Here is a 15,943-nt window from a genome sequence, read left to right as displayed (position 1 = left end):
TTCCGGTTTTAAAAAGTGACCCTGTAAACTGGAGACCTTCAGCTGAACGTGTCAGTGTTTGTGTTGATTCATTCATTGCTTTTCCATTTTTTTCAACCGCAGCACAACTTTTTCACTTTTTTCATGTTTTTCTGCTTTTGGAGCACATTTCAAGTTTGAGGAAAATTTTTCTTTTTCTGACAGGGTCAACTTTTTCGTCAATTTTTTTTCTCAAATTTATCTTTTTTTCAAAAAAACAATTCTCAAAAAAAAAAAAAAAAATTCTCCAAAAAAAAAAATCTCCCCAAAAAAACATTCTCAAAAAAAAAAAAAAATCTCCCCAAAAAAACAATTCTCAAAAAAAAAAAAAAATTGTCAACATTTTTGTTCAAAATTTTTTTGTTCAAATTAACTTTTTATTTTTTATTTTTTTCAATTTTCCAAAAACCATTCACAGTCATTGTTTATTCCATCTGTGATTCTCTTGATTTCTCTTTCTTTCATTAGTTTTTATTTGTTCTATCTTTTTGTATGTGTGTGTACTTTTCAAAAGAGGAAGCTGTGATTCTCTTGATTTAGCAGCTTGTAACAGTAGTCTTCTCTCAGCCCACCGTGAATGCGTCTCTTCTCCCGTGTTCCGGTTTAAAAGTGACCCTGTAAACTGGAGACCTTCAGCTGAACGTGTCAGTGTTTGGTGGAGTTTACACAGCTGTTGAAACACAGAGGGAGTTCCTGGGAATGCAAACTAGTTTAGTTTTTATTAAGATTTCAAAATATCCTCATCAGATATTTAATGATGGTCTAAAGACGTTTATGAGGGATGCATCCGGCTGAGAGTCTCCAGTTAACAGGGTCGCTGTTTAAACCAGAACACCGGCCGATCTCTGCGATCACGGCTTTTTGAGTTAAAAATGAAGCTGAGGAAGACCTGCAGCAAAGAGTGAAGACTGGGAGTTAAACTGGCCACTGCTGCCTCTGCACATGGGGCGTGTGATTTAACCACTACCCTAACCAGTGCACCATCTTTAATGCTAATTTGCAGTATAACATACCCATCCCCCTGCCATGTCTTAAAATCTTTCTTCCACATGTCAGGTTTTGTACATTAATTTCATGTTGTTGTTCAGAGTTATTCGTCATAACCTGTATGTGTGTCTTCTCGTCTGTTAGGCCTGCTGTCGCTGCTGGTTCAGCTCAGAGAGGCTGTGTCAGTCCTGATGACCAGCTCCAGTATTCAGGTCATGGGCAGTGAGAACCAGATCGTCCACAGCAACAACAGCCAAAACCAAGAGCAACAGTCCCCCGACCATTGCCCTCTGCCCCTCATACTGAAAAAGGTCTCTGTCAAAACATCCTGCTTCCCGTCCCCAAGACCGCATTCTGGCACTCACCATAATCATAACAAGCAGCTCTGATCCTGGATTAATGGGCCTTTGAATAGGGACTTAGGCCGGGTTCAGCCTGGACAAATATTTGTGCTTCATGTCTGGGAAATCAATGCGTAGATTATATCGAGTTAGATTTTCTCAGTTATGACTCACATTACAGCTCAGCGCGTGACGTCAGCCGCTCAGTGGAACTCCGGTGTGTGCCGAGGGGTTATGAAATCAAACTCTTCACTTGAAATCACCTGAAACTACATTATTTATCAAACATATTAGTAATGCTGTTTCTTTCTAGTCTTCTTGAGAATAAAATGACTGTTTTAAATTATTCTGAGCTGTGGAGAACTCTGGAGGCTGAAAGAAAAGTCACACATTTTTTGTAGAGACAAGGACAAACAAGAAGAGAAGAAGAAGAAGAGAGTTACACTCAAACTAAACAGATGAAAATAGTAATGTGAGCTTAGATAATATGAATCACAGAACAACATGTTTAACTCTGCAAGCTGGTCTAAGACTGCCGGGGGAACCGAAACACTGGGATCCTGTCTGTCCCTCTCTCTCCTCTCTCTGCCTGTCTCTCACTTTAACTCTTCCTGTCCCATTAAAGTTACTAACCATAGACCTTTCTGGAGTCCCTGAGCTCCCTTGTCTCGTAGGTTCCTCTGGATCTCTGCTGCTGTGGACGTGCCAGACTCCAGCTGCTACAACTACTACCATCTGTCTCACCTCTATCATCTCTCTCTCTTTCTTTCCTTCTTTCTTTCTTTCTTTCTTTCTTTCTTCTTTCTTTCTTTTTATTAATTATTTCGTTCTTTCCTTCATTTTTTTCCTTCTTTCTTTCTTTCTTTCTTTTTTTTATTCCTTCTTTCTTTCTTTCTTTTTTTATTAATTATTTCGCTCTTTCCTTCATTTTTTCCTTCTTTCTTTCATTCCTTCCTTCTTCTTTCTTTTATTCATTCTTTTGTTCATTATTTCTTTCTTTCTTCTTTCTTTCTTTCTTTCTTTCTTCACTTCTCTCTTTCCTTCTTCCTTTCTTTCTTTTTCTCTTTGTTCTTTCCATGTTTCTTCATCCTTTATGTCTCCTTTTCTTATCACGTCCTTTCCTTCCATCATTCCTTCACCATTTATTCTCCTCTTTTTCTTTCTTCTGGTCTCCCTCTCTTCTCTCTTTTCTTAGACCTTTCTGGAGTCCCTGAGCTCCCTTGTCTCGTAGGTTCCTCTGGATCTCTGCTGCTGTGGACGTTCCAGACTCCAGCTGCTACAACTACTACTATCCGTCTCCCCACTATCATCTCTCTCTCTCTTCATCTCCCTCTATCCCTCTCTCCAACTCGGTCTCAGCAGATGTGTGTCTAACATGAGTCTGGTCCTGCTGGAGGTTTCTGCCTGTTAAAGGAAGTTTGTCCTTGCCACTGTAACTTGCTAAATGCGGCAAAAAGTGCTCTGCTCATGGTGGATTAAGATGAGATCAGACTGAGTCCTGTCTGGAAGATGGGACTGGATCTGATCCGGTCTTGATGTTGGGTCTTTGTTAATAATAGAGCATAGAGTAAGTAAGGGCATCACAGAAAGAGAGACAGAAGGAGGAGCTAACTCTTAAGAAGTCCATGCTTGCAATGTGGAAGGCAATGTGGGACCAGTATGCTCAAAATAAGGGACCCAGATCTTTTAGAAATGAGAAGTGAAGCATGCATGTTGTAGATCCATTAAGGATGCATGTCATTATGATGTTGTGTCATGACTTTAAGGGACAGAATCCATACTCTGCTAAAGTTTGTTCTCCTGCAGACAGTTTTTACTTCCTGTGATCAGTGAAGTCTAACAAATCCAATACAATGTGTCCTCAAGCTGCTGCTGAGCGGTGATGAGACGTTACAGGCGACCAGTGCCAAGTGTATCGCGTCCGTCCTGGTTCATTCTCCCAGTCAGTACAGTGCTCCCTTTATCAAGGCAGACACACCAGGTGATGAGAACCTGCAATCACACAAACACAAACACGTTGTCTCCTCTGCTTTAACAGCTCCGCTTTGTTTACTCTGTTATTGTTATTCCCCCTTCTCTCTCTCTCTCTCTCTCTCTGTCTCTGTCTCTGTCTGCTTCTCTTTCTTCTATTCTTTTATGTTGATGTCTTCATCACCACAGGGAGTCTAGTTTTGTTTCTTGCCTCTGAATTTAATGATATGATTTGTCTAAACCTACTTAAAAACATCACACCCTGTTTTAAAGACATGCAGTAAAGTTTCAGTCTTTCTCTCTCTCTCTCTCTCTCTCTCTCTCTCTCTCTCTCTCTCTCTCTCTCTCTCTCTTACTCTCTCACCCGTAGAGTTCCTGTTCGACCGTCTGGCCTGCAGCAGTAATGAGGTGCTGCTGTGGTCTGTTTACAGCTGTCTGGTGCTGCTGACTGAGGACCCTCTCTTCTTCTCTCAGTGTCACTCTGTGTACGGTGAGAGAGCGCAGACTGATCAAACACCGGGGACTCTCTCACGCTGTCCATGTAGATGATTACTCGACGTCCTGCTGTTTGTTGCTTTACAGATTCTGCAGCCTTTAATTGCACTTCATAGAAAAACACTTATAAAACTTAATTAGCAGCATTCAGGATATGTGGAGTAACCTCTCTCTCTCTGTGTGTGTGAGTGACTGCGTGCTCTGGGTCACTGTTAAAGTGAGATCATTACAGCAGAGTCAGTGTAGCGGTAAATTAGAAACATGTAGCACTGTCACTGTTTGTTTGGCGTGCATGGTTTGGTGTGTGTGTGTGTGTGTGTGTGAGATGTGTTCATGCTCCACATTTATAAGCATGTCACTTATTGTATTGCAGGGAGCTGCTGTAGCCTGCAGTGTAGCTGACAGTTAAAGCAGCCTCATAACATTGGTACTGTGCAGAATCAGAGGAAACACTGCACAAGGAGGCTGCTGCATGCTTCTGTGCCATTTTTGACACGATAAGTGTTTGTTTGTTTGTGTGTTTGCATGTCAGGTATCGAGTCCCTGGTGCGCAGTCTGCAGGAGGCTCTGCGGCTGACCAACATGGAGGTGCCAAAACAAGGTCTGCTGCTCCTCGCAGAGATACTGGAGAGGTAGGAGGACTGATCTGGTGTATTTCACTCTGAGCTGTCCCAAAGCCAAAATGATCCTGCTGCACCGGACTTATAGCTCCCCTGAAAATTCATGCTCGGAGCATCTTTTCTCTCTGACTGCAAATTATGTCACCACACCTCGCCCTCGCCGCACTTTCAAGAGAGCACTTTCACATCGCTGGAGGGTGAAAACAGCTGCGGCAAATAAATATCGTTATGTGTTAATTAGGCAGCCGAGTTAGCTGCAGCTGTTCGCCATGATGATGTTTTCCTCAAAGAGGCTCCGCTTGATGACTTGCAAATGCAACCTTTCTCTCACCTTGGTGGGGTAAACGGTGAGAGCAGATATGACGCAGAAAAACAGATCTGAAGTTTAGTTTTCAGAGGGCTTAAAATATCTGTTGATGAGACTTCTGCTGCAGGGACAACTTTATAAAATCAGTTTAAAGAGATTCTCAGAAGCGAGGAAATAATGTCCTGCTTGGGACCTCTCTGTAACGTCACTGTGTTCATGGAGCTGCTGTTTTACTTCAAGCTCAGGATGAGAAAACGTAATCAGCAGAATGATGTTGTTTACCAAAGTTTTAGGTTGTAGAGTGCGACAGAAGAGCAGGGATGCTTTAAGGATGAAGACACATTTATTTAAAGGGGACATATCACGCTTTTTTCATCAACATATACTGGTCTAAGAGGTCCCCAAAACATATCTGTAAAGTTTATGCTCAAAAAAACACTTTGAAATCAGATTTTGGTCTGCCTGAAAAACCCTCTTCTTCATTCCTCATCAGAACAGTCTGTTTTCTCTCTGACCACGCCCCCTCAGGAAGTGGATGTGCCTCGGCTCTCCAGCACGTTGATCTAATGTTTACATGTTGGCTGAATATACATGGCTGCTCAGAGATCGCGTTACTTCAACCCTCTGAATCTGATCCAGAATCTGATCCTGACGGAGAGGCGCCTGCAGCAGGACCTTTCTGAACGATTGGTCATAGATTTAGTGTTTTTTGTTGTTTTATTTATCAGTATGTAGACGTGTGTCTTGGTACACAGCTACGAACATGTAGCTATGTGGCTATGCTAACTAGCGCTAGCACTTATCCATGATAAATAAAAATCATCCACTAGATCTTCAAATCTGCAGACGTGGGGAGTAAAACCGACCTCTGCCAGAAAGGCAGCGGGACCTTTTATGAAGAATTGGTCACAGATTTAGTGTTTCTTGTTGATTTATTTGTCAGTATGTCGACGTGTGTCTTGGTACACAGCTACAGCTACAGCTATGAACATATAGCCATGTGGCTATGCTAATTAGCGCTAGCACTTATCCATGACAAATAAAAATCATCCACTAGATCTTCAAATCTGCAGACGTGGGGAGTAAAACCGACCTTTGTGTTTATTAAGACAGCCTACAACTAGCATGCCTCCCTCCTAAGCTCCTTGTTAGCACACATTTGTGCAGGGAATGAAAAACGGAGGAGGGGTTGAGTTGTATTTTATACAGTCTATGGGCTGAACAAGCTCCGAGCTCTGACTCCGTCACAGACCGGATATTGTTGTTACGTAACAAAAACACGGAAGTCTGAAACGGCTGGTTTCACACACATTTACAGAAAGGTGTAGAAATCAGAACAGGGGCAGAATGGATTTTTTTCATTCTCGGGGGGTTTGTAGACATGCCAGGGACACAGATTTCAGGTAAAGGACCATTAAAAAGTCAATTTTGCATGATATGTCACCTTTAAAGAGGGTGAAGTCAAAATATTGCAAGAATGGAGTTGTGTTATCACAAAATTAAAGTAATAGAATAGAATAGATTAGATAGAATAGAATGCCTTTATTGTCATTGATTCAGATTCAGATTCAGAATACTTTATTAGTCCCCAAAGGGCAATTCAGTTTTACAGTCAACCTGTCCATAGTACAGAATATACAGTAAGGAAACAAGGAAATAAAGAACACGTCGTGACATCAGCAACTTCCACAACCAGGACCGTACAGCAAAGTGGGATGCTTGGTAGTTCCCGATTGATTCTACCTTTTGTGCATTTAGCATCCTTATGGCGGAAGGAATAAAAGAATTAGCATAGCGGTTTGTTTTTTTCACTGGAACATAACACTGACGACCTGAGGGCATGATTTTGAATTCACTGCCTTGACCCCGGTTGGGTCAAAATTCGGTTTGTAACAAGTACAATGAAATTGAAAGGTGCAGTCCTCATTAGGTGCCAAAAACAATGCACCTAACGACGGAGCAACCAGCCGCAGCGTCCACGCGCGCAGCCATCTTGGATCAAGAATTTCAACACGAATATAGAAAAGAAATGTCCATCAGATACGACAGATTCACCATAGTTCTCCTGTCAGCCACCACCTCCACAGGGTCCAGGACTGAGCTGAGCTGGCCTTCTTCACCAGTTAGTTCAGTCTTGCTCTCCTGTATCCTGTCCGCCGACAGCAGGTGAAATCCTGATCAAGACAGTTAAGTTGTAAATGAAAAAAGGAATAGAAAGAGATTATAGTTTTTGTCTGTTGAGAATTCTTAATATTGAAATATCTGTACACCTTGTGCATGTTCATATCTGCAGAATCACACCAACTCTAACCGTGTACAGCTTCATCCACACAGACCTGCACAGACGACCTCCTCTAAAACATGTTAAATATGCCGCACGGGGAAGTTAATTGTATTTGAATTAACTGTCTGCTGGCTCGCAGAAGAGAATTTATCACGAGCCGGTAAAACACTGTCATATTTCTGCAAGGTTGACATGATTTTAATGGAATGTTCCACTCGTCGCATAGCAATGATACCGGGGATAAGAAGTCTGAGACGGAGAGGGGAGTTTGTCCTTTACGCTGAGTGGGACAGTAAAAAAGTAGCCGAGCCCTTAAAGTGCTGAACAAGCTCAAGTGTGTGTGCATGTGTACCAGTGTGTGTGTGTGTGTGTGTGTGTGTGTGTGTGGGTGAGCGAGCTGCCAGAATCTCACCAGGTTTGGCTTTTAACACCTCAGCGTAGGAAAGTGAGTGAGTGTATTTTGTGTGTTTGGCGTGCATACTTAAACACCATGTAGGTGTGTTTGTGTGTGTGTTGGATTGCACCTTTCTGTGCATGCAAGTGTTATTTAGGATGATCTATACAACTAGTGTTTTGGCAACAGTAATCCAGACCACAGCTTGTTAAAGTGCTGTGTCAGAGACAGGAGACACACTCTGGTGTCATCCAACAGGTCATCACTATTTGTTTATTATGTGTCTCTGCCTGGAGCAGAGAAAATAAGTGTGTGTGTGTGTGTGGAGGTGTGTGAGGGAGACCGTGGAAGGATGGATTCATTGCAATTCAGCAAACGGTCACCGCTGGTATTGGCACAGCCGGCTGAAGAATGAAAGATAGATCAGGCAGAAGATAGACTGCCAGCTGTTCGGCCTTTTACCGACATCTTTGTCAAAAACACACATCAGCAAAAAGTCTCCAAGCTATCTATGAAAGCCTGAGTACTGTACCCTTTTAACCGTCCCCCTCTCTATTAACGTCAGCTAGTGCTGAATGTGTGCATCATTGACTGCACAATAAAGATGCACAATACATCTCCTCCTCTTTCTGTTGTAAATAAAGCCAACACACATGTGACAGAGTGTGTGCAGGAGAGGCTGGTGGCTGCTGTATTGACGTCCCGCCCCTTAAGCTAACCTAAGCACTCATTTGACCGACCGGCATAACGTCAGAGCTCCCTCAGGGGGGTGCAGTCCTCAGTGTCACAGATTCTTGTGTGGGTTTGAAGCAGAAACTCACGGTTCTTGTAACGGACTCTTGTGTTCGTGTTTGTTACGTTTCCTCTCACCGTTCCTCCACTACTCTGATAATCTGGAGCACACAGCTCTACCTGAGCCTCATTGGTCAACACAGCTGTCAATCAGGGCCTTAATATGGGAGAGAGTTTGGGCCACTGATTATTTTTAAGTCCTACCTTTTTTCTCAGAATCCTGTCTTTAAGATCAAAGAATTCTAGAAGTCTGTCCTTAAGTTTAAAGACAACATTCTAAAATTCTGTCTTTTAGATAAAAGACAACATTCTAGAATTCTGTCTTTAAGATCAAAGACAAAATTCTAGAATCCTGTCTTTAAGATCAAAGACAACATTCTAGAATTCTGTCTTTAAGATCAAAGACAACATTCTAGAATCCTGTCTTTAAGATCAAAGACAACATTCTAGAATTCTGTCTTTAAGATCAAAGACAACATTCTAGAATTCTGTCTATAAGATCAAAAACAACATTCTAGAATTCTGTCTATAAGATCAAAGACAACATTCTAGAATCCTGTCTTTAAGATCAAAGACAACATTCTAGAATTCTGTCTTTAATATCAAAGATGACATTCTAGAATTCTGTCTTTAAGATCAAAAACAACATTCTAGAATTCTGTCTTTAAGATCAAAGACAACATTCTAGAATTCTGTCTTTAAGATCAAAGACAACATTCTAGAATTCTGTCTTTAATATCAAAGATGACATTCTAGAATTCTGTCTTTAAGATCAAAAACAACATTCTAGAATTCTGTCTTTAAGATCAAAGACAACATTCTAGAATTCTGTCTTTAAGATCAAAGACAACATTCTAGAATTCTGTCTTTAAAGATCAAAGACAACATTCTAGAATTCTGTCTTTAAGATCAAAGACAACATTCTAGAATTCTGTCTTTAAAGATCAAAGACAACATTCTAGAATTCTGTCTTTAAAGATCAAAGACAACATTCTAGAATTCTGTCTTTAAAGATCAAAGACAACATTCTAGAATTCTGTCTCTGATGTCAGAATTCGGAGAGAAAAGTCAACATTATAAAGAAGAATCATATCTAAACTGATCCTGCTTCATCCCTCAGCACGATAAGAACGAACTATAACTATAATATATTGGCTTCTCTTTTGTGAGCAGTCATGTTGTCCACCAGAGAATTGAAGCCGTTGCTCAACCGCAAAAGACTGCAGTTCCTCGAGTGTCCACTTGAGGCTGAATCACAAAGGCCAGTTTATACAGCAGAAATAAACAGAACATTAATATAACTCGTGTTTTGATCATATAAAAGTTGAGAGTTATGCAAAGACTTTCATAATTAGTGGCGTGGCTGATTTGATTGACAGGTGGGTGTGTTGTAGCTGTTCTCCAGTTTCTTAGTTGATGAGGGTCAGGTCGAGTCAGCATCTCATATATCGGTCCTGCAGATGTTTTGCCCCACACCTAATGTGTGACGACACTGATACTAGGTCCATGTTTACACTCTTTATGCTATGTGTGTGTGTTGTGTATAGGCAGCCCCCAAACGTGCGTCTGTTCCCCAGCAGCGGAGGGTTTGTGGCGGTGTCGGAGGCTGTGGTCGCTGGAGTCTCCTCACACTGCATGCTGGTAGCTGCACAGGCTGCCAGCGCTGCCTCCGCCCTGCTCAGGTACACACAAACACGCTGCTGTAGTGTGAGTTATATAAGGAGAAGAGCAGATGGACATACACTCATATGGATATATTTTGTAAACAGATACAAGGCACACAGGAGTCAGTTATTCCTGCAGTCACGTGAATGAATGCTCACACGCAGATAACGTCTGTGTGTTTGTGCACAACACAGACTCAGAGATCTACTTTGAGGTAAACTGATGAAAGTGAGCTGCAATCATCTGGACACACACATGCATACACACATCTCTATCTGCTGCAGTCTGTCTTCCTCTCACCATCCTCCCTCCATGCACCCTTTAAACACTCAAATAGTGTTCTGTTATTAAACGTGAAGGCCTCGTACTAACCTGTGTCACTCTGAATCCTGCAGACTGAACCACCAGTCCATCCCAGTCCAGTACAGACAGATCGAGGGGCTGATCGAGGCCATCACGCTCAGATTCTCCGAGCTGACCCCGCCTCATCCCGTTCGTCATCGCAGCTCTGTGAGTTAGCTCCACTTAAAGTTATAAAGCTCAAATTCAGAGGCGGCGGCGGCGGCAGCATGGAGCGCTGTCTGTCTGAGGCTTTGTCTCGTAAATCTCTGAGGGGTTTTATGTGGTTATCAGCTCCATTGTTAAAACATTGACATATCCCTCTCTGATTCTATCTGGCAGCATGTCTCACAGTATAAATGTGACAGGGTTTTCAGATTAAGGCAAAGTCATTCTCTCATGAAGGGCTGAATGTCTGAAGACCAAATTCCACCAGATCCATGTCTGGTCCGTCTCTGATCCGTCATGGCCCCGGATCTGATAGGTTTCTATCTAATCAATGTGTTAACTTCCACTGGATCCGTTCCGTCTCTGATCCGGCAGATCGGAACGCAACAAATCAGATACAGAAGACTTCAATCTTTGCCGGATGCCGGAGCACGACCCATCGATCTCAACCGAACATATGGAGCGGGACAGGAAGTCAGGTTTCACCAAAACAAAATGAAAACATCCAGGTTAATTTTCAGAATAAAACACTCTGTGTTATCACCAGATCGTATTTCACTTAACTACAACAACAAACCAAAGTCATGATGAGCGGAGCCAGGCCTGGAGTCAACAGGTCAGAGGTTTTCAGAGGACCAGAAAGACAACATGGATGAGGAGAGGAGGAGGAGGATCCTTGATTCAGTGATTACCACGGGAAAACCTCAGTCACATGACTCCAGCTGTCCGGCGGTCCTGCTCTGTGCTGCGTTCCAGAAACGCCACCGGTGGGTGTTGATGGACGAGAGGGCATGGAGCCGGACGGACGGCAGAGGATCGGAGACGGACCAGACATGGATCTGGTGGAAGTCCCGTGTTACTCTTTGCTTCATCTGAAGCTCAGAGGATCAGATGATTATTTCAGCTTCAGCACATCTGTCGCCTTACTTTCTAAACGTGGCTCAGCTCATGTTCTAAAAGCCTTCATGGGCTGTTACCTGTGAGCCAGTTAGATAAAGCTATGGGTGGGAAGTTGTAGTTTTATGGAGAGTTGTATTATCTCCTGGAGAGCATCATTTCATCAGTTTAGATGCATTTTTGAAAGCTGCAGGTCCGCTCCAACTCTCACCTCTTTTAAATCAAAGACTAAGACCTTTTTATTTGCCACTGCCTTCCTATCTTAGCTCATTTTAACTCACTTTAAATGCAAATTTTAATGTAATTTCTAATATATTCTAATTTTCCTTTTCTGTTTTATTCTATTTGTCATTTTAATTGTGTTCTTTTATGCTTGTCTGAATGTTTCCAATGCTTTTAATCTTTTAATGTAAAGCACATAGAGTTGCCCTTGAGTGTGAAATGCACTATACATATAAAGCTGCCTTGCCTCGCCTAGATGAGTCACTTTTGCATGATACACATTTCTGTAGCTGCTTTCACGTGTGCACAAAACTCACACAAACATCCTGAATTTTTTGAGATGAGCTGCATGTGTTTCATCCTGACTTTGCTTAGATGTTTTCCCTGCCAGCCTCCTGGTTAATTTTCAACAAGAAGATGGGGTGAGCTGAAGGGAGGATACAGGAGGAAAGACTCATGAAAATTGTGTGCACGCAAGTGGGAAAGGGCGATGAGTGCAAACCTAGAATTAGGACACGTAACGGGATGAATGAGAACATCAGATATTGAAGGAGACGTTTGCACATCCGTCTGTTTGCATGTAGCATTGATAGAAATGCGAAAAGGCATGAAAGATTCTAGAAAGTTGCAAAGATGCACGTGTGAAAGAGGCTTTTGTGATGTGATATGATGTTTTCTGCTCTCTCTCCATCTTCTCTCCTCCAGGTGAGTCTGAGGAGGTCAGACCCAAGCAGTCAGGCTTCCAGGTCAGAGGGTTTTCTGCTGCAGGCCTTGATCTGTTTCCAGGCTGCCTGCAGGTCAGTGTGTTGTTCAGAGAGCTTAATGAAATCACTGCCTCACTTACTGTATGTGCTGACCAACAGCTCAGTTTCTGATTCAACCTATCAAACTTGAATCTTTATTTTTAGAGGATCAGCAGAGTTTATTTGCAGAGTTCATTAATGGAGGTCTTTGCATCGATCTTCTGCATGCATGCCTGTATGTCTCTTGAGTGTCTGATGAAGAAAGTTTCCTTCATGTGTGTGTCTCATCCAGACTGTGTGAGGAGTGTGCATCAGAGCCGGCTCTGAAGGAGAACACGTTCACGGCTCCATCCAAACACAGCCACGCTCAGGACACACTGGACTCTCTGTGCCAGAGTCTGCTGCGCTGCTGTGACTCCGTCTGGATACCAACCGTCATTGTGAGAGGCAGAAGCTCTCTCACACACACACACACACACACACACACAAACAGAGACATTCATTATCTCCTTATCTGTCAAACACACACACACGCACACACACACACACACACACTTGTAACCAGCCATTTGAGAAAACGATCCCGCAATTAGCCGCCCCTCGTTGGAAGAAAGATGTCACAAAGATTACTGTGCTCTGTGTGGTACCTTGAAATGTCTAAATCAGTGAGCACAGCCGCTGTCATCTTCAGTTTCATGTACACGGCTCCCTTTGAGAGTATTGATCATCACTGCTGTCATGTTTTTCTGCAGGTTGTTTCATTCAGGCTGAAATCAATCAGAAAGAGCAGCTTTTCACTCAGATGTCCCGTTCTCTCTCTCTCTCTCTCTCTGTCTGTCTGTCTGTAGAGGATGTGTGAGCGTGCTCCCAACGCTCGGTTACTGCAGCACTTTTACTCCATCCTGTCATCCCTGTTCACCCTCCTTCCATCCCTCATGCCTGTCTTTGCTAAAAAGCTCGGTGAGTCTGACATCGCTTCAAAACATCGAATGATACCCAAGTTTCAAAGGTTTGATTTCACAAACACAGAATCTGTTACCTGGTTTCATGGCAGAAAACAAGCATCTTGTGTGACCTCCCGTCTGCAATGGCACTTTGAGGTTGGCAGTGTTGTCGTCCTGATGCTGGTTTGTTTAGCTTCAAATGTGGGTTCTAACTGGAGGGTTAGGGTTTGACATTGAAGCAGTGTTGGCAGCTCCTCAGTGAGGAAAGTATCTATTGGGGCGGCAGTAGCTCAGTCCATAGGGGCTTGGCTTGGCAACTGGAGGGTCGCTGGTTCAAATCCCAGCATGGACAAAGTTTGGCAAGTGGACTGGTGGCTGGAGAGGTGCTGGTTCACTTGCCTAACACTAACACTGACATCTCTCCCTAAGTGCATGACCACTGCATGTTTGTGCATAAAATTGTATGTATATACACCAAACTGTGTGTGAAGCATGACCAAAAAAATATAACACAAGTAGAAAAATTGAATTTGAAAACTAAATTTGAAAATCCTAAAAGTCACTAGAAGTTGCTAAATGACGTCATCATTTAATTTGCTAAATTGGAATTGTAATGGACGCTCCAGACAGATCTATTGTAAGTAACTTTAATGGGACAGTTAGAGTCAAAGTAAGTGATGAGGGGGTTGGGGGGGAAGGTGGTGAGACAGGATCCCAGTGTGTCAGTCTAAGCCTATAGCAGCATAACTAAGAGCTGGTCCAAGTCTGATCCAGATCTAACTATAAGCTTTATCAAAAAGGAAGTTTGAAGCCTACTCTTAAAAGTAGAGAGGGTGTCTGCCTCCCGGATCCTGACTGGTAGATGATTCCAAAGCAGAGGGGCCTGATAAATGAAGGCTCTACCTCCCATACTACTTTTAGAGATTTTAGGAATGACGAGCAGGCCTGCATGTTGGGAGTGTAGTGTTCTAGAGGGGGAATAGGGAATACATTTCATTTTGTTTACCTCAGATGTTGGAGTTGGGAATGACCTCGTTCCAGTTGTTACAACCATCAGCTCCTGTTGTTAGCATTGTTACCTCATACAAGGCGATGTCTGACTGGCGTCTTGGAAGATCAAATTGGAACCCATCCGCCACAAAGCATGCTGGGAGTCTTTTCCTCTCCTTTGTTTGTGTTCCCTCCAAACCTGTCCTTCTAACGCTTTGTTCTCCACACAGACTCTAAGTCTTTGATGCACACGAGCTAATCCCAACCTTTGCTTCATATTTCATGCAGTTTCAAAGTATTCCAGGTTTGGCAGCGCTTCCTAAAAGATAAGGCTAAATGTAGAAACATTGACGAGATGAAATTCCCTATTCATGACGAGAGCAGTCCAAGCTATCAGCCCAAAGCTGGCACACCACATGATGAGGTTCAGTTGTTAAGGAAACCTTGTAGCCTGGAGTATCTAAGCTCAGCCGGCGTGTTCCTGTTAAAGAGAAAAGCTTATCTCTCTCTGTACGCTGCGAGGGGTTAACAAACAGAGGAACAGTTTCCTGCAGATACGTCTGAGCTGCACCTCGGCTCGAGTCCACCAGAGGCTAGTTTATACCTTCATGAAATTTCTCTCTAATAAAATACTGCTCTCTCTCTCTCTCTGTCTCTCTCTCTCTCTCTGCAGCACTAAAACATTCAAGATAAAACAGCTTTATGAGATTAACTGTAACTTTTTATGTATAATTAATAAAAGGACTGCAGTTCCATTACCTTCAATGTCACAGAATGATTAGCGTGGAAGTGTCGCTTGAAAACTAATGTGGTGTTAAAAATTTTAAATTGAGGTTCATGCCGCAGCGGCTCCGGTCTCCATCCTCCCTCAGCCTGAGCGCTGTTAGTGTTCAGGGAGGACCAGATTAAAGGTTCACGCCTGATATGCACACGGACACAGACGGAGCCTTCAGCCGGTACGGTGCGTTCAATTCGACCGTATTTCTGCAGGTTTTCTGGAAGCTTAAGGAAAGCTTGCAGTACCCCTGAAATCCGTAGGAGCAGTGTAGCTTACATTTCTTTTTTTAAGTTATATTTTTGTCCTTTAAGCCTTTATTTGATAGGACAGCTGAAGAGAGACAGGAGAGGTGGGAGTAGTGAACAAGGGAAGACATGCAGGAAATGGTCGACCGGCCGGGAATTGAACCGGCGTTCCCTGCGATGAGGACTGTAGCCTCTGTATGTGGGGTGCTTAGACCGCTAGGCCACCACCGCCCTGTGTAGCTTACAATTCAAGCATCACCAGCAAAACACAACGAAGAATAAAAGAATTAAAGTGACTCAGCACGGAAAGAGTTCTCCGTCCACATGCCGTGATGGATTCAACAGCCTCACAGATCCAGTGCTGTTCTGCCCTGCCACCTTCCTCCACCCGTCACGCCTGTCACTCCCTCCCACAGAGAATCAGAGGCAGAATAACGACGACCCACCGCTCCACCTCCCTGTCTCTCACGCTGCAGACGAGATGCAACAGAGTCACAAACATCCCGCCTTGAACTGGCGATATGTAACATCCTCCAGTTTGTCAGGGCGGCTGTAACTCGAGCACTCAGGCTGAGTCATGTTGCCTGATTCTCACACCATCAGACAAGGTGTCTCTCTCTCTCTCTTCCTCTATTCCCCTCTCCTCTTCCTTCTCCTCTCTGTGTTCTTCCTTTCATGCTTTTACTGAATGTTTTTAAACCATCACTGAATCATTGAATCCCGGATCTTTGATGCAGCTTGTC

The 15,943-nt window shown here is 43.2% G+C and overlaps 1 protein-coding gene across 3 annotated transcripts in view; it reads left to right on the top strand.

Annotated features, from left to right (window-relative positions):
* Positions 1-15,943, top strand: part of LOC117832823 (meiosis inhibitor protein 1-like) — a 72,314-nt gene that overhangs the window by 17,017 nt on the left and 39,354 nt on the right. For all 3 annotated transcript variants that reach the window (XM_034712110.1, XM_034712108.1, XM_034712109.1), the window contains exons 8-16: positions 1,150-1,316; positions 3,213-3,327; positions 3,688-3,807; positions 4,345-4,444; positions 9,757-9,891; positions 10,270-10,384; positions 12,206-12,297; positions 12,536-12,683; positions 13,092-13,203. In XM_034712110.1, the coding sequence (XP_034568001.1) occupies positions 1,150-1,316; positions 3,213-3,327; positions 3,688-3,807; positions 4,345-4,444; positions 9,757-9,891; positions 10,270-10,384; positions 12,206-12,297; positions 12,536-12,683; positions 13,092-13,203 (1,104 nt within the window). The remainder of the gene's footprint in view (positions 1-1,149; positions 1,317-3,212; positions 3,328-3,687; positions 3,808-4,344; positions 4,445-9,756; positions 9,892-10,269; positions 10,385-12,205; positions 12,298-12,535; positions 12,684-13,091; positions 13,204-15,943) is intronic.

Source organism: Notolabrus celidotus, chromosome 20 (genome assembly GCF_009762535.1).
Source record: "Notolabrus celidotus isolate fNotCel1 chromosome 20, fNotCel1.pri, whole genome shotgun sequence".
NCBI lineage: Eukaryota > Metazoa > Chordata > Actinopteri > Labriformes > Labridae > Notolabrus > Notolabrus celidotus.
Note: the sequence above shows the minus strand (reverse complement) of the source record. Positions and strands in the feature narration are given on the sequence as shown.